Source organism: Lissotriton vulgaris, chromosome 6 (assembly GCF_964263255.1).
Source record: "Lissotriton vulgaris chromosome 6, aLisVul1.2, whole genome shotgun sequence".
Taxonomy (NCBI): domain Eukaryota; kingdom Metazoa; phylum Chordata; class Amphibia; order Caudata; family Salamandridae; genus Lissotriton; species Lissotriton vulgaris.
This window is the reverse complement of record NC_141694.1, coordinates 1,827,338,204-1,827,362,227: the sequence shown is the minus strand read 5'-3', so window position 1 is coordinate 1,827,362,227 and position 24,024 is coordinate 1,827,338,204. Positions and strand designations below refer to the sequence as shown.

The window sequence follows — 24,024 nt, the reverse complement described above, 5'->3', positions numbered from 1 at the left end:
GTATTTAAATGTTTCTATTGTGAATTTCAATAAAACTAAAGAATATTAATGACAACAATAAAAAGTATACATATGGTTCACCTCAGAATAAACCAAGCATTGGTATTACATTGGTTTCGCCTAGGAAATGACTAATTGGCTGTTTTCAGCAATCAATGTTCGACATAAGGAAAGAGCTCCCTTACAGATCTCACAGGAGTGGAGAGGATGTGCTGCAACGGCCAGAGCTGTTGTCTCTCGAGTCTGGTGACACTGCACAATATCCTGTGATTCTATGCAAATCACTTAATCTCTCCAGCTGATAATTGTTAAATAAATATGCTGCATGAGTAAAAGCCAAAACCTTATGAAAATTGGATAACAATGACAAATACAACTTTGCATACCCTCCTCCTGGTTAGGCAACATGTATATAAAGCCATATCTGTATTTAAATGTTTCTATTGTGAATTTCAATAAAACTAAAGAATATTAATGACAACAATAAAAAGTATACATATGGGTCACCTCAGAATAAACCAAGCATTGGTATTACATTGGTTTCGCCTAGGAAATGACTAATTGGCTGTTTTCAGCAATCAATATTCGACATAAGGAAAGAGCTCCCTTACAGATCTCACAGGAGTGGAGAGGATGTGCTGCAATGGCCAGAGCTGTTGTCTCTCGAGTCTGGTGACACTGCACAATATCCTGTGATTCTATGCAAATCACTTAATCTCTCCAGCTGATAATTGTTAAATAAATATGCTGCATGAGTAAAAGCCAAAACCTTATGAAAATTGGATAACAATGACAAATACAACTTTGCATACCCTCCTCCTGGTTAGGCAACATGTATATAAAGCCATATCTGTATTTAAATGTTTCTATTGTGAATTTCAATAAAACTAAAGAATATTAATGACAACAATAAAAAGTATACATATGGGTCACCTCAGAATAAACCAAGCATTGGTATTACATTGGTTTCGCCTAGGAAATGACTAATTGGCTGTTTTCAGCAATCAATATTCGACATAAGGAAAGAGCTCCCTTACAGATCTCACAGGAGTGGAGAGGATGTGCTGCAATGGCCAGAGCTGTTGTCTCTCGAGTCTGGTGACACTGCACAATATCCTGTGATTCTATGCAAATCACTTAATCTCTCCAGCTGATAATTGTTAAATAAATATGCTGCATGAGTAAAAGCCAAAACCTTATGAAAATTTAGTTCCACCAAAGTGGATGTTAACAGTATATCAGAGTTGGAAAACAGATAAGAGTAGCAGACAAGAACAAGCATTGGTAAATGCAGGAAAATATGCTACAGCCAATATAAATGGAGGAAAGGTAAGTATCACGCACAGGAACCAATGAGAAGCCAGAAAAGAGCAGAAGTGGGATGTGAGTCCCTTTTAAGTTTATGTTAATAACAATAGATTTCTCAAGCACAGCGCAAGCGAAACCTAAAAAGCACCATCTGCAGACAAAAAGCTAACTATCTGACAAATTCTATGCAATTTTGTACAGCAGTCTGTGCTTTAGTCTAGGCTAAAGGTCCTATGGGAATTACCATGGGGAAAATGCATTTTCCAGACAGCAGCTGAAGTAACGGGCACAATTTTGTGGAACATTTCATGAAGATTCTTCAACTGGCGCCAAAGATAAAAGCAACTAAAAATCACCTTTTTGATAGAAACTAGGTCCTAACTATAATTACCTACTGGCGACCACCAGTAGGTAACATTACACACAGATATATATATATATATATATATATATATATATATATATATATATATATATTACCTACTGGCGGTCGCCAGTAGGTAGTTATAGTTAGGATAATTTTCAATGTTAAATCTCAACATTCTATTTTGAATAACTTTGGCGCCGGTTGTCGAATCTGCCTGAAATTTTCAGGAAAATGGTCTCATGGCGGTCCGGTCCTTCCCTGAAAGTTTGGGGGGGATTCGTCAAGCGGGGGCCGAGATAAAAGGGGGGTCCCAAAACGCGTTTTCCCCATGTTAATTTCCATAGGGCGGTCGATTTCACTTTTAGCCCGAACGGCTGAATGGATTTCCACCAAACTTGGCAAAATTGTAGGGACTGGTAGCCCGATGTGCCTTTGCTATGTCTCAAGATATGTGCTTCAGTGGATTTTGAGAAATTAACGTTCAAAAAAATATATATATCTATATGCGCTCTCGGGTGCGCGCACCCGTGAGCGCTCCCGGCGCGCCACGCGACTTGCGCGCAGAAAGCTGATTGGCTCTCAGTTGTCTGTAAACATTCTAAACAGTCCGGAGCGGCCGCCATCTTGTCTATCGGTAAAATCTAGTCATAAGAGGTGGCAAAAACAAAGGGTGGAATTGACCATAAGGGGGCAGGGTAGACCCCCCCTGACCCCCTAGGTTTGATATGGGGGCCATTAAAGGGCCCCGCGGGGCCTCAAAAAAATTTTTTTTTTTTTCGATTTTCGCGGGGGAAGCGCTTGGTGCGCGCACGGGGGAGCGTATCGGGGAGGGTACTATGGAAAAATAATCACTTCAAAAATTATAATATAGTGGGAGAAAGGTAGTAACTATGAGTAAACTTACTATGTAACAGAAAAATAGTTGAACAGTATACTATAAGTCTCACTTTATATTTTAAACATTTTTGGTAATACTTCATGAATTACATATAAAAAAGAATATTGTCTGAAACAATTGAAATTATTAAAGATAAATTTATTCCTCTGATTCTTTTTCATAATTTAATAAAATTTCTAACATAATATTGTCCGGAATTTCCTCATAATTATATGTACATGATTCAATTTCTTCCAAACATTCTATAAACTGTTCATTCAAAGAGTCATCCATGAAATCAACTTCTTTTTTTTCATCTTCTGGTTTTTCCACCTTTACTTTGATAGAAGTATCATTTGCCTTATTTTCTCCTTCCATTTTCTTTCTGAAAATTGCATATAAATTAACTATATTAGTAGAGCTAGTATACCAGAGAAGCCTAACTCAATCCATAACTATTACAGAGAAGTCTATGTCTATCTCTAACTATTAAAGAGGGATAGCATATCACTAACAGAATATTTTTTAAGAAATAAACTTAACGTGTACAATATACTTCCATAATTAGAAGTTACCTTAGAGAAATTAGTTGAAGTTGACAGTGAAATTTGTTTTCAAGTGTACTTCAGGAAGCAGTAGTCAAAATTGCTGTGTTTCCCTCTCTTCTTTTATATATATTGTTGTACTTAACCAATCAAACGACAGGAAAAAATCGTAGAAAATGAGAGATACTTTTTAATTGGTTGTAAATTCTAACATTACAAGTGTGTTTTTGTCATGTAATTTACCTCAGGATATTTAGACAGGCCTGTAGCCTAAATGTCTCAATGGAATTTCACCAAATTTGTGCAAATGGTAGGGACTGCTATGTAGTAGGGCGTATTCTATATTTGATGAAAGTGTCTCCATTGGGTTTTCCGTAAATTACTTTCCCACCTTTTTTTATTTTGCGCTTACTAGTGCGCGCTCCAGTACGCGCACCGGCAGCGTAACGGGAGCCCTCCATTTTGTGTTTCGGGACAATCGAGTCACAAGATGGAGGGCAATCAATGTTCGGTATGGCTAGAAGGGGGCACAGTAGAGACTTCTTGACCCTCTACGTTTTCTGAGGGGGTCTTAGGAGGCTCATAAAGGTGAAAACAAAAAAAAAATATGTGATATTTTTTGCGGGGGAAGCGCCCGGTACGCGCACCTTTAAGCGTACTCGTACGCGTACTTTGGTGAAAAATAGTGAAAAAAGTTAGAAAAAAATAAACGCTTTGAATGATCAGAGTTAGGGTAGCTCTGAAAAGAGCTTTTGGGTTCTGTGGTTGATTTAGGTACCTACAAGTAGGTTCCAATACACATTCTTAAATTCAGGAGGAATATTCTATTCCCCTCATCTGAGAAGTGCACTCCATCTCCTCTGTAGATGTCTTGCATGTTGTAACGCAAGTTATTATTGTATAATGAACCCATTCCATAGTCTCTCATGTAAGCAGAAACAGATTTATTTACATGTTTCCGTGCTTTCTCAAATTGTGGACCAAATTGGTTGGACCAGTTCCATTTCTGTCTTTGGCATATATTGGAATATACCAAGGCAGTGTGGGGAAAAAGTATCATCAATTGATGAAAGGTGTCCTTTAATAGCATTTCCAGACCTACCCCAGTTAATGTGCCTAGATCGTTTCCACCACAGTGCACAATTATAAGGTCAGGTTCTGGCAGATGCAAAAAGGTTTTCACCAATGGTATCAATTGGTGACATTTTAATCCTCTGTGGCCAATCCACTTGATTTCCACATTTGATAAATCAAGGTTATGAAAATTTCTGCTAGCTGCATACCTTTGAGCCCAGTGGATGTAGCTATGTCCAATAACCCAAACAGAGTACATGATGTGAGAAGGTTCTGGTCCAGTCAGATGAAGTGTGGGAATGAAATGGCAGTTGGAACAGTAGGAGTTCACAAAAAAATAATTGTGGAGTTTCTGTGCTCTTGAATCACTAGCAATGATTGGTGGATTCAGATAGTTGAAAACTGAAAGTTAGGGTGTATGGTTATGTTGTGTGAAAGAAGCAATTTGAATGGTTTAAAAAAAGTCACCAAAAGCAAAAATACCCTGTATAGGCTGCTGTATTGACAGGTCAAACATCCTTGCTGAGTTAATTTGCAACATTGTAAGATAAACTTTTGAACCTTAGAGTTCAGTTAGGAGGGAGTTGCTATGGTAACAGATAGAAAGGTTTGAGAGGGGGATGGGTGTTGGTTTGAAAATAGTGAGGGAAGAGTTTTCATTGGTTGAATTAAGGCATATGTGTACAAAGATAGAGATTTTCTATGCCAGTCTTGGTTTCAGTGTATTGAGAGCACACCTTTTCCTCTGCTAAAGAAAAATTGGTGTGTGTGTCTGACACTGTTTTCAATCTCCAAAAGCATTTCTAAAGGTAAGTAATGATTCATTTAATTTAGATAGAGATTTATTTTCTCTATGGAGAATATTTGGAAGCAGATAGTTATGTTTTAGAAGTGAAATTGTATGTTAGTATATAAGTCCTGCGCAGTGTTTTTTACATGTTATTTAAAAATCGATTTTGGGTGCAAATGAATGGTATTTTTATTTGGCCTTTTTTATGATTGCCATGTGCAGTTGATGCATGACTTTAAACATGGGTAATAAGTGATGCACTGGTGGCGCCAGGCTTTTATAAATGAGGCCCTGACTTTGTTTGATGATATTGAGTGGTTGTAGTTAGGTTCTGTGCAGTGTTTTTTACATGTTATTGAAAAATCGATTTTTGGGTGCAATTGATTGGTATATGTATTTGGCCCTTATTTATGAATGCCATGTGCAGCTGATGCATGACTTTAAACATGGGTAATAAGTGACGCACTGGTGGCGCAAGGCTTTCATAAATAAGGCCCTGACTTTGTTTGATGATATTGAGTGGTTGTACTTAGGTTCTGTGCAGTGTTTCTTACATGTTATTGAAAAATCGATTTTTGGGTGCAATTGATTAGTATATGTATTTTGCCCTAATTTATGATTGCCATGTGCAACTGATGCATGACTTTAAACATGGGTAATAAGTGACGCACTGGTGGCGCAAGGCTTTCATAAATAAGGCCCTGACTTTGTTTGATGATATTGAGTGGTTGTACTTAGGTTCTGTGCCGTGTTCCTTACATGTTATTCAAAAATCGATTTTTGGGTGCAATTGATTGGTATATGTATTTTGCCCTAATTTATGATTGCCATGTGCAGCTGATGCATGACTTTAAACATGGGTAATAAGTGACGCACTGGTGGTGCAAGGCTTTCATAAATAAGGCTCTGACTTTGTTTGATGATATTGAGTGGTTGTACTTAGGTTTTGCGCAGTGTTTCTTACATGTTATTGAAAAATCGATTTTTGGGTGCAATTGATTGGTATTTGCATTTGGCCCTTATTTATGAATGCCATGTGCAGCTGATGCTTGACTTTAAACATGGGTAATAAGTGACGCACTGGTGGCGCAAGGCCTTTAAAAATAAAGCCATGAGTTGCTATTGTATAAACTTAAATATGTTGCAATTTATTGTTTATATTGTTTGCTTTTTAACATTACTTTGTTGTTTGCTAATAGTGGTCTTTCATGTGTTTTTTTAACAGAACAACAGATTCAAATCAACTTCTGAAAAGCAAGCAAAAATGCCTTCAAGGCAAAGAAAAATCAAAAATACCATACGGAAAAGGAGAACATCAACAACAGAGTTTATGGAATCCTCTTCAACAACTACTTCAAAAAACACCAGAAAAGCTTCTGGTAAGCCAATTAAGTCTTTTCTTCGTAACATATGTCGTAGGAAAAAAAATGAAATTGCTAATGTGAATATACAGAAAAAGTCAACAAATCTAAAAAGGAAAGAGAAGCCCACAAAAAATGTTTCCATTGGACCAGGAGAGAAGAGAATGGTTAGCAATAGAAGGGTAAATGTTTTTAGGGACATTCGTAGGCGAATGTTTCGCAATAGGGTAGTTTTAAATTTGCTAAAAAATGAAAAGAAAAGTAAACTAAAAGCTGCTTTTTACAAGAAAAAGAAAAGTGTAGAAAAGATTGTTGATCAGGCTTTTGAAGTTAAGAAAAAATTATTTATTTTAATAATCAATAGAATTAGGATACTTAATAAGGCAATGGATGTTTTCAAATCGAACAGTAGATGGAAAAGAATTATTAATCGGAGTAATTTTTGTGAAGTATTTTCTGGTGAATGGATGCATAGTTCAAGTTCTGAGCCTTTTTTTAATGAGGAGAGTTACTTTCAGGAAAATGATTTGGTGCATGCGGTTGACACCAGTGGTCGTGCCTATGAGGTGAAAGATAGTTGTGTGATGGAAAAAGAGAAACTTGTACCTAGAGATGCAGAAGAGGTGTTAGCTGATGAAGTTTTAGGGAGACGTACTAAGGGTCCAGTGTACACATGGAAATGCAGTAGTATTTGTAGTGTGCGACAGGAATCAATTGATTTGCTTCGAAATTTCTTACGTACATATAGTAAAAAAAGTCTCAAACAAAAAATGAAGATCCTGCAAGAGTTAGATCCTTGCAGAGTGAGAGAAAGCACAGGTTTGCAAGGGCATTCACTAGCATGTCTTTCTAGAAAAGTTTGTCGGAGTGTTTTTCATCATTTTAGGATGTTAGCAGTGCATCATAATAACGTAAGGAAATTAGTGAGGAAGTTGTATTATGCAAAAAGTCCTGCACTTAAGCTTAAACAGTTAAATAGTGCTCTTTTGCATGGATCTGAAGTGGATGTGAAGACTATTTGTGAAGAAATTGAGTTTTGTTATTTTGGGAACAAAGAGGACAGTGTAGAAATAGATATAGTAATGGATGGCAATGCAGAAGATAATGGACAAATTTCAAGTATTGAAAAGTTTGATGAGGAAATTATCAAGTTTAAGGTGAAATCAAGTGAGAGGCCTAATGTAACTTGTGTGTGTTGTCGACGGACTCATTATAAAATTCAGACTAGGTTAGTTGATTTATATGCAAAAAGTGAATTGGAAAATAATAGTGAATGGGAGGATTTTGTAAGTTATTTGTTGGTGGAGAATTCTTTTGATTTGAGTTTGGATCAGCGTATTTGCACTTATTGTTTGAAAAAATTAAATGAAAATAGAATGCCTGCAAGAGCAGTTTATAATAATCTTCAGTTGATAGATATTCCTTCTGAATTGATGGATCTAAATACTTATGAATCTATTTTGATTCAATGTGTCCATCCTTTTCAGGCTATTGTACGCATGGAGCCTAAGACAGGGAAATTGCCTCCATCAGATTTACTGAGAGGATTAAAGGGAAGAGTTGTTTATTTGCCTCTAGATGTAAAGAAAAATATTAATACAATTGGTGTAGAAAGAGTAGAAGAAGATCCTTTAGTTATTCTAGTTAATGGGGTTCCAACAAAGAGTAAGAAAATTTGGCAAGATTTAGTGGATGTTAAAAAAGTCAAGAAGGCAACGTTGTATTTAGTTAAAAACAATGAGTACTACAAACATGTAAGTGTTGGAGTTGAGGAAACAGCTACAGAAGAAGATAGTGATTCTTCAGTTGGTCAAATTGAAAAAGTTGATGTGTCTAGAACTGAAGAAATATATGAACATTATACTGTTCATCCTTTGCATTCCAAAGAAGTAATGGGAAATGCAATTGACTTGTTTCAAATGAAGGCAGCAAAAGGAAGTCCCATTAGTGTATGGGAAGAAAGTTTGGAAGCTCGTTGTTTTCCACAATTATTTCCAACAGGTTGTGGTGGACGATATGATGATCGACCAGTTCAAATTCCTGCAGCTGAATACCGGACTCTAAGATTATATGCAGAAGATCCAAGGTTTCGTCAATGCATTCCATATTTATTTCATCTACTGTTTGAAAGTGATTTGTCTGGGCTTTCTTATGCAGTTAATCATATATTAAAAAGTGGACCTCATTTGAAAAATGTATGTGCAAGGGACTTTATGGAGAAAGTTAATCTGCAAGACAGTATTTTGGAATCTCAGCTAATCAATCTCATGGCATGTCAACGTGGAACCAATGAGTATTGGTTTCGTCGTCATGGAGAATTGAAATGTATGCTAAGAAACTTAGGAACTCCTACATGGTTCCTCACTCTTAGCTGTGCTGAGTATGCATGGGACGATTTACTTCAATTTCTACGAGAGGCAAATGAAAACATACCAAATATAGAATTGAAAACACCAGGAGAACTGTGTTCTTTAGATCCAGTGAATGTTTGCAGATATTTTAATCATAGATTTGAAGCTATGATGTCTTTTATTACCAACAAAAAAAATCCTCCCCTTGGAGAGGTTTTGGATTTCTTTTGGAGGAAGGAATATCAAGCGAGAGGTGCTCCTCATATACATATGTTGTTGTGGATTAAAGATGCACCCAAATTTGGAACAGATTCAGATGAAACAGTGATGAGTTTCATTGAAGAGTATTCAACATGTGCTGTTCCAAAATCTACTGAAGAAAACAATTTAAGGCAACAAGTTTTACGTTTTCAATCTCATCGTTGTGGAAAGTACTGTCGTCGAAAATTTAAAAACAAGGAAAAGTACTACACGAAATGTCGTTTTGCATTTCCTCGACCAGTGATTTCTAAGGGAAGAGTAAATAATTTGATGTCATCTCTACGACATACTGTGACGAGAAAATCTCCCAAAAACACATATAATTTGAAAAGAAATGAAGAATCTAAGTACATAAACGATTACAACCCAGTGATTTTGTCCATGTGGAATGCTAACATGGATATTCAGTTCGTTGCTGACAACTCTATTGCTGTGGCTCGATATGTGACATCTTACATCACCAAAAAAGAAAAGACAGAACTGAAGGAAATGTGGGAGGACATTTCACATGAAAAGAGTCTAAGCAAGAAATTATACAGTTTCAGTCTGAAGATGTTGTCGCATCGAGAAATTGGAGCATATGAATGTTCTGATCGGTTATCATCAGCAAGTCTCTATGCCAAATCAAGAACAATCATTTGGGTGAGTCTTGGTCTTGCTGCCACACGAAACCGAGTTTTGAAATCTGTACAAGAAATTGAATATTTGGCGGAAAAAGAACCAAACAGTACAGATATTTTGAAGACAAATATGTTGGATACATACTATCCAAATAGAAGTACTCACCTTGAGAACACATGTTTGTATGAAGTTCTTCAAAACTACAGTTATAAGAGGAACATCACAGAAGATATCAATAATGGAAAATATGCACTCATTGGCTATGAAGGATGTCTAGTGAAGCAGAAAAAAGGCCATTTGATTAATCATCGAAAATTGAGTTGTGAAGTTCCAGACAAAAGAGAATTTTACTACTTAGCTCTTTTGCAACTCTTTAAGCCATGGCGTACAGAAGAGGAACTACTTGGAGATTTTCTCTGTTATGAAGACTCTTTTAATGCAACTAAGGATACCATAGAATGTCCTATTTTTCTAAATTATCTGCAAATGTTGAATGAAGAAATGGAGCAAGAAACCACAATTGCTGAAGAGATAGCTAGAAACAGTTCTCAAGATAGTCAGAGTTCTACTTCATTGAGCCAGGATCCACTAGGAGGACCAATTATCCAAAATGAAGCTGCCACTGCCATGGATGAGGTGGAAAGAGCTATGGAACAAGCTCAAGAGGATGGAGTTAACTTAGAAGATTTGGTAACGCAACTAAACATTGAGCAGAAAAAGATATATGATGAAGTCACAGAGCAGATTGAACATGGATTCAGACATGAGAAAAAAGAGTGCTCATGTATATTATTTGACCCTGTCCGACTGTATGTAAGTGGAGAAGCGGGGACAGGAAAAAGTTTTCTAATTAAAGCCGTTGCAAGTTATCTGCAGAAAAGGACTGATTCACCACTGTCTTGTGTTGTAACTGCTCCAACTGGTCTGGCAGCACATAACATTAAAGGGATTACTCTACATCGTTTATTGATGCTGCCAGTTGAACATGATAATAAATTGCATTACAACAAGCTATCTGGAGATGCGTGTTCTGAAGTTTCAAGAGTCTTGAAGAAAATGAAACTTCTTATCATAGATGAAGTAAGCATGGTCTCAAATCTAATGCTTGCTTTTGTGCATTTGAGAATGCAAGAAATTCTTAAAACAGACTATGATGTGTTATTTGGAGGAAAACACATTATTGTTTTTGGAGATCTATTGCAGTTGACTCCAGTAAAAGGACAACCAGTGTTTAAAATGCTCACGCATGAAGATACCAGGAAGTCCCTTGGAAGCATTGGAAATGTTAATATATGGCTAAATTTTAAATATGCTGAACTGCTTCAAAATATGCGACAGGCCAAGGATGAAGATTATAAAAATATTCTACAAGATGTAAGAATTGGAAAAATGACTGAGAAAGGGAAAAAAGCTTTACATAGTCGATTAATTTCAAATTTGTATCCAAATGAAAACATTCTTCCAGAGAATATTTTTAAAAAAATGACTGAGAAGAAATCTGGGATATGTTTGATGCCAACTCTGCAAGAATGTTCCATCTTCAACCAAAAAATGTTAGACTTAGAAAATGAAGAGATTGTGAAACTAGAAGCAATAGATAAAATAGAGCATATGGGTGCAACAATTGTTTTGTCAGAAAATTTGAAAATTAAATTGCATTCATTGGAGAAAAGTATTTCAAAAACAGCTGGTTTTGAAAAGACTCTGAATGTGTGTTTAAATTGTCGTATCATTTTGAGAAGGAATTTAAATGTTGAAAGCGGTCTGGTAAATGGAGCAATGGGTTATGTTGTTGATTTTGTGAATTACAGAAATAGAGATGGAATTGAATTTTTAAAAATAAAATTTGATGGCATTGAACAAGTACAACAAATAAGTCGTTGTTCTGCTAGATTTTTACTTGTAAAAGACTTATATGTTCGCCGAAAACAGTTTCCTGTTTGTTTGGCGTATGCAGTGACAATTCATAAATCTCAAGGTTTAAGTGTAGATAGTGCATTGGTGAACATTGGAAGATCTGTGTTTAAAGAGGGTATGGCATATGTGGCATTATCTCGAGTCAGAACTTTATCAGGATTGTATTTGATTGCATGTGATGAGACAAATATTTCTGCCGATCTAGATTGTGTTAAAGAATACAATAGGTTAAGAAGAGAGTATGCTCCACATTTGCCTCAATATCCTCTGTTTGAAAAACGTGTGGTAGGCCGAAAAAGAAGAAATGAGGATAATTGTAGTGAGGTAGTTGCAAAAAGACAAAAAGTAGAGAAAACTGTAATTGAAAACAGGAAGAAAAAGAATTGTGGAGAAAATGTTGTTGGATTTCAGTTTGAAAACAGTTCTGGTGTCAACTGCTATGCTAATGTAGTGGTTAATGTTGTTTTTTTTCTTAAAAGTTTACAAGAACAGATTGTTGAAAATCGGGATCAAAGATTGTGTGGTTTATTGAATTCTGTGTTTCAGAAATGTAGCAGTGTTACAGCACAAATAGAAAGTGTAACAGAAATTCGAAATATTTTAGATTTGTGTTCTGGTCAAGATAAATTTTCACAGAACATTCAGCAGGATTGTCAGGAATTTTTAATGTATATGTTTGGTGTTTTGGAAGATGAAGGTGTAGATGTAGATAATCTTTTCAGTCTTTCTTATCAATGGCAGCATGACTGCCACAATTGTAGTTTATCAAGTACTACTACAATAGACACTGAAAGATTTATATATTTGACTTTACCAGACTGTAAATCAGTGTCTTTTAAAAATCTAGTTAAAGCAGCAGATCATAATATGGTGTGTACCCAATGTAACTGTACAATGCTGTCCACATTATTTATACAAAGGTATGGGCAGTATATCATTTTAGTTTTCCAACGATGTAGACCTGATGGAACTAAATTGACAACTTCTATCAAAAATTTTGTGGCTTCTCAGTTATCAATTTCTGGAAGGACCTTTACAACTGAAGCTATTATTTATCATGATGGACCTTCGACCACCTCAGGACATTATACATGCTACTTAAAATCTGAAAATGGATGGAGTTACTGCAATGATTCTCATTTAACTTATAAACAACGTTTGCCTTATGACTCTACAAATTCTTATCTAGTGTTTTTAAAACCAAAGTTTTAGTAAAGGGAATTGGCCTTTGAAGACGGGAATAGTTAATAAAAGTTAGTTAGTTAGTTAGTTAATCTAATATTTGAAATTATTTATCTCATGTAGATACTTTAAGTGGATCTCAAAGTAAAAAATACCGATATATCAGACACAAATTGGCCGTGAGGATTGTGTATGGTATGATGTTTTTAGATCTTTTTTCATAGGAAGTCGATGAAATGGAACTCATAAGGAACAGCAGACTTTTTTTCTACCAAAAGGACCTTCACTATCTTCTATTTGGCCTCATGGAAAAGTAAGTGAATCAAAGATTAGTGTACATATATGAGATGTATGTTTGAATGGGTTTTTTTAAACACAATCTTTTAGATTGTGTTTTTTTTTTCCCGCTGTTATATGATGAAGACTTTGAACTCACTAATTTAAGTGGAATTCAATATATTCTGAGAACAGCAAAAATAAATAATGTAACATATTGTAGAAGTTATTGTGTAGTTTGCATTATGTAATTTATATTGTGTTCACATTGTTATGCACTCATTTTCTTTTTCACCCTTATTTACCTCTCTTTAATAATTTACAATCTTTTTTCATTGCTGTTTCTTTACTGTACTTCATTCACAACTTCTTAATCTAATAGGAACTATCTGCATTTCCTCAGTTCCTTCCACCACTTTTTATCTTTTTTATATTCTCTTAGTACCACTGCTTTAGTTTCCTAACCCTCTTTCTCTTTCTCCATTTTTTTTTCTTTCACACTCATTGTACTGTAGTTCAGTTAGTTCTTCCTTTTGTCTTTCTTTTACTCTCTCTCTTCTTTCTCTCTATTACTCCCCATGTGTTGCCCTTATTCACTTATATGTACCCTCTTTCACCCCTCTTTACTTATATTCACTGATATTTACTTTCCCTCAATCGCTGCTATTCTTTTCCTCTGATCCCGTCACTACCTGTCATTCTCATACTTAACTGTCCTTCTTTTTACTTTCAATATCCATTTATATTCTCCCTTAACCTCTACTTTAGTGTTCTTCCTATTTCTTCTTTCTTTTGCTCCCTTATTCATTTTTCTTTTCTCAGTTACTTCCTTTTACACTTTTTATCTGTCTTACTATCTATTACACAGTCCCTCCTTCATTTTTTTTTTCTTTTTTTTTGTTAGTGCGCTGACGGTACGCGCACGGGTGCGCGCACCGAAAGCGCACCAAAGTGAAATATAAAAAAAAAATATTTTAAATTAAAAATATTATCTCAATATACATTATAGTGTTCATTTTTACAAAAACATACTTTAGCAATTCACTAAAAAACACATAGGTATGAGTCTGTATAAAAAGTTAGGAATTAGCATTAAAAAAACCTATGAAATTCACTGAAAAAACCATAGGTTACACACCAGTTATAGTTAGAAATTAGCATTAAAAAAACCTATGAAATTCACTGAAAAAACCATAGGTTTCACACCAGTTATAGTTAGGAATTAGCATTTAAAAAACCTTACAAATTCACTGAAAAAACCATAGGTTTCACACCAGTTATAGTTAGCTGGAAATTTTACTGATATAAAACCATTGAAATTCCCACGTTATAGTTAGTCGGACTCACTATAACTTGCGCGTACAATGCACTGCTGATGACGTCACATATTACATCACTCATGACATGGTCAGTGACATCACTCATGACATCACTGATGACACCATCCAGTGAATGTGTGTCTTTCTGAAAAATAAATTTGTTTTATATATGTATTTGTAAAGGTCGATGGAAGAATAAATGTTTAAATACGTGTGTAAATGGATGTTTTTTTTTAAAAAAATTGGTTGGGTAACTGGCTTATTACGTGTATCTTAGTGAATACATATATTAGCGAGTATTGTTTAAATATTTAAATGTTTGTATCAGTGTTTCTCTTTGTGTATAAGTGGCTGCAGGGGTTGGTGACTGACTCACTGTTTGTATGTGTTTTGAAGACAGCATATGTGCAGGACTGTATGGGTGGATGAGTGTGTATATGTGTGTGTTAGTGAGTGAATGACTGTCTCACTAGTGTCTTCATTAGTAACGACATATGTTTTAATCTAGTATATGTGAGTATTGATGTATATAAGTGAGTATAGTATATATAGTGAGAGATTGTAGAAGTTCCTGTTTAAATAAGTATGTGTTTCTATAAGTGATTGTTTAGGAGAGTAAGTATGGGTAAGTTTCCTTAGAAGTAAGGTGGTAGTGTGTGTATAAATGTATATGCAAATAAATGGATGTTCAATAGTTTATTTGCATGTGTGAGTATGTGTGTGAGTAACTTTTGGATGACTGCTGATGTGTAACAGGATGTATAGGTGTATCACTACATATGATGAGTGAGTATATATATGAGTGACTATATAGAACTGTTGGTGAATGAGTGGATGTGTATATAGATGGTGGAATTACTGAATTGGTTGTTGTTACTGGTTTGGGTATCTCCATTTTTTTGAAAATGTTTGTTTCTATTTTTGAATATGTGTTTCAAGCGTTACATTACACTGAAATTAGGTCTGTCACTCTGTCACAAGGATGGTGTCATCAGTGATGTCATGAGTGATGTCACTGACCATGTCATGAGTGATGTAATATGTGACGTCATCAGCAGTGCATTGTACGCGCAAGTTATAGTGAGTCCGACTAACTATAACGTGGGAATTTCAATGGTTTTATATCAGTAAAATTTCCAGCTAACTATAACTGGTGTGAAACCTATGGTTTTTTCAGTGAATTTGTAAGGTTTTTTAAATGCTAATTCCTAACTATAACTGGTGTGAAACCTATGGTTTTTTCAGTGAATATATATATATATATATATATATATATATATATATATATATATATATATATATATAATATATATAATATTTCCAAAATGCTGCTAGGGTATTCTTTACCTCCGATCAGAGGTGAAAAAGAAACTTTGTTGATCCACGGGAGATTACCAGTTCGGGAGAAATAGCTTACACAACCAAGGGAGCGCCCAAGCTATCTATCTTCCCAGATAACTTGCCAAGTTTAAAATGGGATCTAATGTCGGACTATAGTCCCGAACCCCGCTCTTGGCATACTCACTGAACTACATTTCCCGATAAACATAGCGACTTTGTAGTCCGGAGTCGCGCAGCTTTATTGCCAGCCACAGACTTCAACCCCCGATAGACCATGCGATTTAGTAGTCCACTACTACGTAGCTGGGTAATACGGCCAGTTTACATTTACATTGTAACCTTCATGTCCAGCCTGTAGGATACATCATGATTTACAAGTATTCATGAACACATTGTAACTCAATTGAGGAGATGTATATATGTACATAGTATCAAGTTATATTATTGTGTTTCGTTATAACATCGAAGCATTTTCTTTGTTTTTATGGGTCATGACATGACAGTAGGACTTTAATATGCGGAAATGCAAAATGGTGGTTACTTGAAAAAGCCTTACGCCAAAACGCGTCGTCCTTGTTCTACGAGTGCACAATAAAGGATTTGTGCAAAGACCTCCTGGTGTGTCGTCTCTGTGTCCTTCTAACTAGTGGGATCCAGTACCTGTGGATAATCAAGAGTAGCGGCTGCTACTACCGATCAGCGTTGTTTTGGTCGAGGATCGTTCGAGCAGCATTTTGGAAGTAAAACGGATTGAAACGATTCCGACCGCCTCCCAGTAGAGACCTTGGAAGAAGACGGGTAAGCCGCTGTGTGTGTGGGGGCGGGTGAGGGGGGAGCGAGTTTCGTAAGAGATTGCCGACCCAGCACCCCCTTTTACACGCATTATCGTGCCTCTGCCCTAGCGCTTAAATCACACGCGCTGGTAACATCGATGTATGGAGGCAAACGCGGCAGCCACGTATAAATACTGTGGCGCGAGGAGATCTGCTGTTATAAGATGAGTGAATGGGAGACAGCGAGGCAAGCCGAAGCCCTGTCCCTGTTTAGCGAGGAGCAAGATATCGCGCATGCAAGCGCGACGACCAGTGCAGCCCCCAGCAGCGGAGACACCACATTAAAGCAAAAACTAGCGCACCTTGAAAGACTAAGCAAGCGTGAAATTATTAAGTGGTGGGAAGTTGCTTCTCTCACCAACTACGTGGAGGTTGGCAGAGTCCCTAGAGGATTGAGGATAAGCATTGTACCGACTTACGACAATCCAAATAAAGACTTACTCACGGAGTGGGCACAATATATGGCCAAAACATGTAAGGGCATGCTTGAAACGCTTGTAAAGTACGCACAAATTGATTTGGAAACAACACGAAAAGAACTGTCGGGGCTCAGAACGGAATTGGATAAATATAAAACTGAGAAAGTATTCGAGGAATTCATCAAGACACTCCCGAAAAAATTACAGGATTACGAGGAAACAATTAAGCAGAAAAAACAACGACAGCTCCTCAGGGATAAACGAGACTATGCGGAAGGACGCATATTGACGTACGCCAAAAAGTATGATAAAACACAAAAGAATATCAGAGCTAACTGGACAAGCAAGAAAGCAACAGCAGTCTCTACTGGATCCCGCTCGGATATAAGTACTGACGCAGAAGATCGCACCTCAGGGATCCCTTTAGGGAAACGTCCTCTGACCTTTCACCACGAGTTTGAAATCTTGAAACAGAAGAACGATCAAAGCCAACAGAACAGGGTGCAGACAAGAGGACAAGCATCCAGGGGAAAGAACGTAAGAAAAGGAAGAGGAAGAGGACGCGGAACAGCGGGCGAAGAAGAAGAATAAAAAGGAGACACAAAAACAACAAAATGTGCAAACGTACAGCTAATGCCAGTGATGAAAGTAAAACCGTAGTTAATCTCTCTGACAGACTGTTGAATCCAACGGAAATATCAGTGCTGCAATTAGGATTATCCTTCTGCCCTAGCATAACCCTGGACTACATAGACACAAGAGTGGATCTCTTCCTATATGTTAGGAAATTGAAACTGATGAAACTATACGCAACTCGATCCAGTACCAAACAAAAAATGACAGACACAATGGGACCCTCCGATATAAATCTGCAGGTACAGGATATAGAACTTCTAAGAGATATGTACCAATTGGAGATAGCAGATGAGGATGAAAGAAGCCACCATGTCATTCTACAAGCTTGTGGCGTGACAAACAGACAAGTAAAGCATAGTGGCCTAAAATTAAAGACTAAGTTCAATCCAAATGTCCCATTTGACAACATAGAGGCCTACAACCAAGCAGTCTCAACTGAACTGAAGAAAACTAGGAAAAACTTTAAAAACTCCAAATGGGATAACCTAACAAAAGAGCAAAGGACTTCCCTGAAAATGTTAGAGGAAGATGCCACAATTGTGATCAAGCCCTCCGATAAGGGGGGGCAACGTTGTAGTTATGAACTATAAAGACTACAAGTTGGAGGCAATGAGACAATTAAACGATACTTCCTGCTACGAATTGATCAACTGGGAACAGTACAGAAAGACTATTAAGGAGTATCATATACTGCTTGGTGGATGGTACCATACTGGATTATTGGACACAGACGAATATAATTTTTTGAAACAAGACAACCCACGTATCCCCTGTATATACTTCCTCCCTAAGATCCATAAGGACCCCACCACACCACCAGGGCGTCCTATTGTGTCCTCAAATTGGGGGTTATTGGAAAATACATCAATATTCTTGGATTTATATCTAAATGAATATGTACGAAACCTGAATTCCTATTGTAAGGACAGCACGGATTTTTTGAAAAGATTACATGACCTAAAATGGGAAGAGGGATATCACATGATTAGCATGGACGTATGCTCACTTTATACGTGTATCAATCAAGTGAAAGGTGTAGAAGCTTGCATGCATTTTCTGAGGAGTCGACATGTGGAATGTTGTGAGCACAATACAATGCTTAGACTATGATGTTATACTGTCTACAAGAGAACATTTTTCTATTTGAAAAAGCGGTATACCGACAACAATCTGGGACCGCGATGGGGACCTGTTTTGCCCCCAGCCTAGCAAATCTTTTCCTAGGCTGGTGGGAGGAACAGGTCGTCTGGGCAGAGGAGTCGGAGATGTACACTGACCACATCTTGATGTGGGTCAGGTATATCGACGATCTCTTCATAATCTGGAATGGCCCAGAAGCACTAGCAAGACAGTATATTAGTCATCTAGGAATTAATGACCTCAATCTTAAGTTCACATATGCTATTAGCAACACGTACTGTGAATTTTTGGATGTAGCAGTAGAGATTAGAGAGGGTGGCCTTACTACACGCCGGTTTCGTAAGACAACTGCTGGCAATGCGGTGCTGCATGCGGCGAGCCATCACCCGATTCCCCTAAAGAGAAGTATTCCCTACGGGGAGTTACTGAGGGCTCGCCGCAATTGCAGCACCAACATTGACTTTGAGACTGAACAAAAGGCGATGATAGAACGTTTCAGCCAAAGAGGATACGATGAGGAGACACTAAGAATTGCCCACAATAAGGTTCAAGGTCTAAAGCATGAGGAAGTCCTGTTTAGAACATCCACCAGTGATAATAAGAGGAAGGGAACTCTTAGCAAAAGTTAACCCGATGCACCCCGCATGATTACCAACTTTAGTAGGGGGGCATGGGCCCTGGAAAAAGTAATGAGGGCCAATTGGAAACTACTGACATCTGATCCAATTATTGGAGGACTAGTAGGTACCAGACCACAAGTTACTTATCGCAGGGCACGATCCCTCAGAGATAAACTGGTACACAGTTACCCCAACGAACCAGTGAAAACCAAGTGGCCACCTATCCCCAATGGCTTCACAGTTTGCGGTAACTGCAAATGTGACCGCAATGGCAAATCACGGAAAGACTATAAGATAGGAACAGGCCAGATAAAAACTATCAGACATCGAATAAACTGCAATACAGAATTTGCTGTCTATGTGCTGGAATGCCCTTGTGGTCTCCAGTACGTAGCCAGCACCAAGCATCCACTCAAAGTCAGGATTTTACAGCACCTACGTGCCATCACGAATAAAGATCATAATCACCCGATGGCTCGCCATTATGAAGAATGGAAGCCTGAGGTTCTATGGCATAGATAAGATACCCAAAAACATCAGGGGTGGAGACCACGAGGTGCAACTGAGAGTCAGAGAGTCCAAAAATATTATAGATATGGAGAGTAAGACCCCAAATGGACTGAATTATGGAGAAGAATTGTCATCTCATATAGGCTTCTAAAGCTATAATGGTATAGGGCAGAGGTTAACCCGCAGTATGATGAGTGTTGTAGATATATAAATAATCACTATCACATATTTTATCAGTGTGACTCCCCGCTTCTGTACTATCATTAAGGGAGAAGAAGAGGTAGAACTACCACAATGGTGGAGCGTCGGACTGATGCTACTTGCCCTATAACCCAGATAGACACGAGGGAGAGCTGCACAATATTCACATAGGAGAAATGTATGTTGGTCACTGATTATGTTAAGTAATGAATTTGTTATTATGGATTGGTTCACATATTTCACAAAACTCACTAGTAAAAATATCTCACCTTACACTTATCCCCTATTACTAGCACTCGAACATCAGACAAGGCCACCTTTCCCGGGAAACACCCCAGCTACAAAATGGACTCATCCAGTTTAGAACAACTTGGAATAACGAAGGGAGCTCCCTTCCATAGGGTATTCTTTACCTCCGATCAGAGGTGAAAAAGAAACTTTGTTGATCCACGGGAGATTACCAGTTCGGGGGAAATAGCTTACACAACCAAGGGAGCGCCCAAGCTATCTATCTTCCCAGATAACTTGCCAAGTTTAAAATGGGATCTAATGTCGGACTATAGTTCCGAACCCCGCTCTTTGCATACTCACTGAACTACATTTCCCGATAAACATAGCGACTTTGTAGTCCGGAGTCGCGCAGCTTTATTGCCAGCCACAGACTTCAACCCCCGATAGACCATGCAATTTAGTAGTCCACTACTACGTAGCTGGGTAATACGGCCAGTTTACATTTACATTGTAACCTTCATGTCCAGCCTGTAGGATACATCATGATTTACAAGTATTCATGAACACATTGTAACTCAATTGAGGAAATGTATATATGTACATAGTATCAAGTTATATTATTGTGTTTCGTTATAACATCGAAGCATTTTCTTTGTTTTTATGGGTCATGACATGAAAGTAGGACTTTAATATGCGGAAATGCAAAATGGTGGTTACTTGAAAACGGCTTACGCCGAAACGCGTCTTCCTTGTTCTACGAGTGCACAATAAAGGATTTGTGCAAAGACCTCCTGGTGTGTCGTCTCTGTGTGCTTCTAACTAGTGGGATCCAGTACCTGTGGATATATATATACATATATATATATATATATATATATATATATATATATATATATATATATATATATATATATATATTATTCCAATTTTGCCCTGTGCACGGAAGGCGCCACTCCACCAGGACTAGGTTAACAAACCTTTAATAAAAGCAAACAGTTTTCCATCAGAAATTGTTCATAGCCGCCCTGACGCGTTTCGAGGCAGCATGCCTCTTCCTCATAGGGCTAAGCAGTGAGTGCGTGGCTTGATGATTTTAAATACTCCCAATTCGCATGCCGCTCCCACCTGGGTTTCTCCACAGCATGCTGGGTATTGTAGTTTGATTTGATGCCTTCGGTGGTTAACCACACACTGTCAATAATTTGTGCTTACTTTATCGTCTTTAAAATCCTTTCAGTAGGACTCCGTTTGGAAGGGCTGTTGAATGAAAAGCAGTCCCAGTGCTTTCATACCGGCAAGATTCCGGAATGCAGACCCGTCGTCTCTTTTTCACGGGCGGTGCATCCTCCCATCCTTTCCATCAAACGCCCTGAAGCAGTGAGAGTATTGCAGTCCGTATTTGCATCCTCACATTTTTATTGCCAACGTGTTTCGAGGCCCTCAGCCTCTCCTTCCTGGGCTGCCAAGAACTTCACAAATGACTCGCATTAGCAGTGATGACTTTTATTTGAAACAGTGCCTCCCTCAAGGGCCGTATGCTAAGTGCAACATCCATGATGAATTCTGGGGCATGTAGTCTCCTAATGCGACATTGTTTTTCATCTTTAAGTAAGTTCAACTGTGCAGTTCTAAATCTGGCTCAATTTATCCTCAAGTAGGTAGTAAGGATGTCAATGCGGGCTCACGTGCATCTCGACGGTTGCGCTGTCAGTGTCCAAATAGTTAGGACTCTCAGCCACACTCAGCCAGCGATTAGTTCATCTCCAGCTGATGGCGGTGCTCCTCTCCGCGGCTGGGGCAGCCGCGTGTAAGTATTTTCCATCAAACGCCCTGAAGCAGTGAGAGGGCACACAGCAACATCCCGCCCTCCGGCTTTGTATTGCAGTCCGTATTTGCATTTTCACAATTTTCTTGCCAACGTGTTTCGAGGACCTAAGCTTCTTCTTCCTGGGCTGCCAAGAACTTTACAAATGACTCGCATTAGCAGTGATGACTTTTATTTGAAACAGTGCCTCCCTCAAGGGGCCTATGCTAAGTGCAACGTCCATGATGAATTCTGGGGCATGTAGTCTCATAATGCGACATTGTGTTTCATCTTTAAGTAAGTTCAACTGTGCAGTTCTAAATCTGGCTCAATTTATCCTTAAGTAGGTAGTAAGGATGTCAATGTGGGCTCATGTGCATCTCGAACGTTGCGCTGTCAGTGTCCCAACAGTTAGGACTCTCAGCCACACTCAGCCAGCGATTAGTTCATCTCCAGCTGATGGCGGTGCTCCTCTCTGCGGCCGGGTCAGCCGCGTGTAAATATTTTCCATCAAACGCCCTGAAGCAGTGAGAGGGCACACAGCAACATGCCGCCCTCCGGCTCTGTATTGCAGTCCGTATTTGCATCCTCACATTTTTCTTGCAGACGCGTTTTGAGGCCCTAAGCCTCTTCTTCCTGGGCTGCCAAGAACTTCACAAATGACTCGCATTAGCAGTGACGAATTTTATTTGAAACGGTGCCTCCCTCAAGGGGCGTATGCTAAGTGCAATGTCCATGATGAATTCTGGGGTATGTAGTCTCGTAATGCGACATTGTTTTTCATCTTTAAGTAAGTTCAACTGTGCAGTTCTAAATCTGGCTCAATTTATCCTTAAGTAGGTAGTAAGGATGTCAATGCGGGCTCACGCGCATCTCGAAAGTTGCGCTGTCAGTGTTCCAACAGTTAGGACTCTCAGCCACACTCAGCCATCGATTAGTTCATCTCCAACTGATGGCGGTGCTCCTCTCCGCGGCCAGGGCAGCCGCGTGTTTGTATTTTCCATCAAACGCCCTGAAGCAGTGAGAGGGCACACAGCAACATCCCCCCCTCCGGCTCTGTATTGCAGTCCGTATTTGCATCCTCACATTTTTCTTGCCGACGCGTTTCGAGGCCCTAAGCCTCTTCTTCCTGGGCTTCCAAGAACTCTACAAATGACTTGCATTAACAGTGACAATTTTTTTTTGAAACAGTGCCTCCCTCGAAGGGCGTATGCTAAGTGCAACGTACATGATGAATTCTGGGGCATGTAGTCTCGTATTGCGACATTGTTTTTCATCTTTAAGTAAGTTCAACTGTGCTGTTCTAAATCTGGCTCAATTTATCCTTAAGTAGGTAGTAAGGATGTCAATGCGGGCTCACGTGCATCTCGAACGTTGCGCTGTCAGTGTCCCAACAGCTAGGACTCTCAGCCACACTCAGCCAGCGATTAGTTCATCTCCAGCTGATGGCGGTGCTCCTCTCTGCAGCTGGGTCAGCCGCGTGTAAATATTTTCCATCAAACGCCCTGAAGCAGTGAGAGGGCACACAGCAACATCCCGCCCTCCGGCTCTGTATTGCAGTCCGTCTTTGCATCCTCACATTTTTCTTGCCGACGCGTTTCGAGGCCCTAAGCCTCTTCTTCCTGGGCTGCCAAGAATTCTACACATGACTTGCATTAGCAGTGACAAATTTTATTTGAAACAGTGCCTCCCTCAAAGGGCGTATGCTAAGTGCAACGTACATGATGAATTTGGGGGCATGTAGTCTCGTATTGCGACATTGTTTTTCATCTTTAAGTAAATTCAACTGTGCAGTTCTAAATCTGGCTCAATTTATCCTGCAGTAGGTGGTAAGGATGTCAATGCGGGCTCACGTGCATCTCGAACGTTGCGCTGTCAGTGTCCCAACAGCTAGGACTCTCAGCCACACTCAGCCAGCGATTAGTTCATCTCCAGCTGATGGCGGTGCTCCTCTCTGCGGCCGGGTCAGCCGCGTGTAAATATTTTCCATCAAACGCCCTGAAGCAGTGAGAGGGCACACAGCAACATCCCGCCCTCCGG

The 24,024-nt window shown here is 38.6% G+C and overlaps 2 protein-coding genes across 6 annotated transcripts in view; both read left to right on the top strand.

The window, feature by feature from the left end:
• Positions 1-24,024, top strand: part of LOC147709571 (interferon-induced very large GTPase 1-like) — a 190,879-nt gene that overhangs the window by 61,941 nt on the left and 104,914 nt on the right. The gene's annotated exons all lie outside the window — the stretch shown is intronic.
• LOC147709572 (uncharacterized) lies at positions 4,876-16,270 on the top strand. Its single transcript, XM_086926049.1, has 3 exons — positions 4,876-4,980; positions 6,187-7,902; positions 16,238-16,270. Exons 2-3 carry the CDS (start codon positions 6,226-6,228, stop codon positions 16,268-16,270), a joined length of 1,710 nt encoding a protein of 569 aa, XP_086782175.1. The 5' UTR covers positions 4,876-4,980; positions 6,187-6,225.

Coding starts and splice junctions, on each gene's coding strand:
- LOC147709572 (XM_086926049.1), top strand. CDS start 6,226: ATGCCTTCAAGGCAAAGAAAAATCAAAAATACCATACGGAAAAGGAGA. Junction 7,903..16,237: donor TTGTTTATTTGCCTCTAGAT/GTAAAGAAAAAT, acceptor CCTTCTAACTAG/TGGGATCCAGTACCTGTGGA.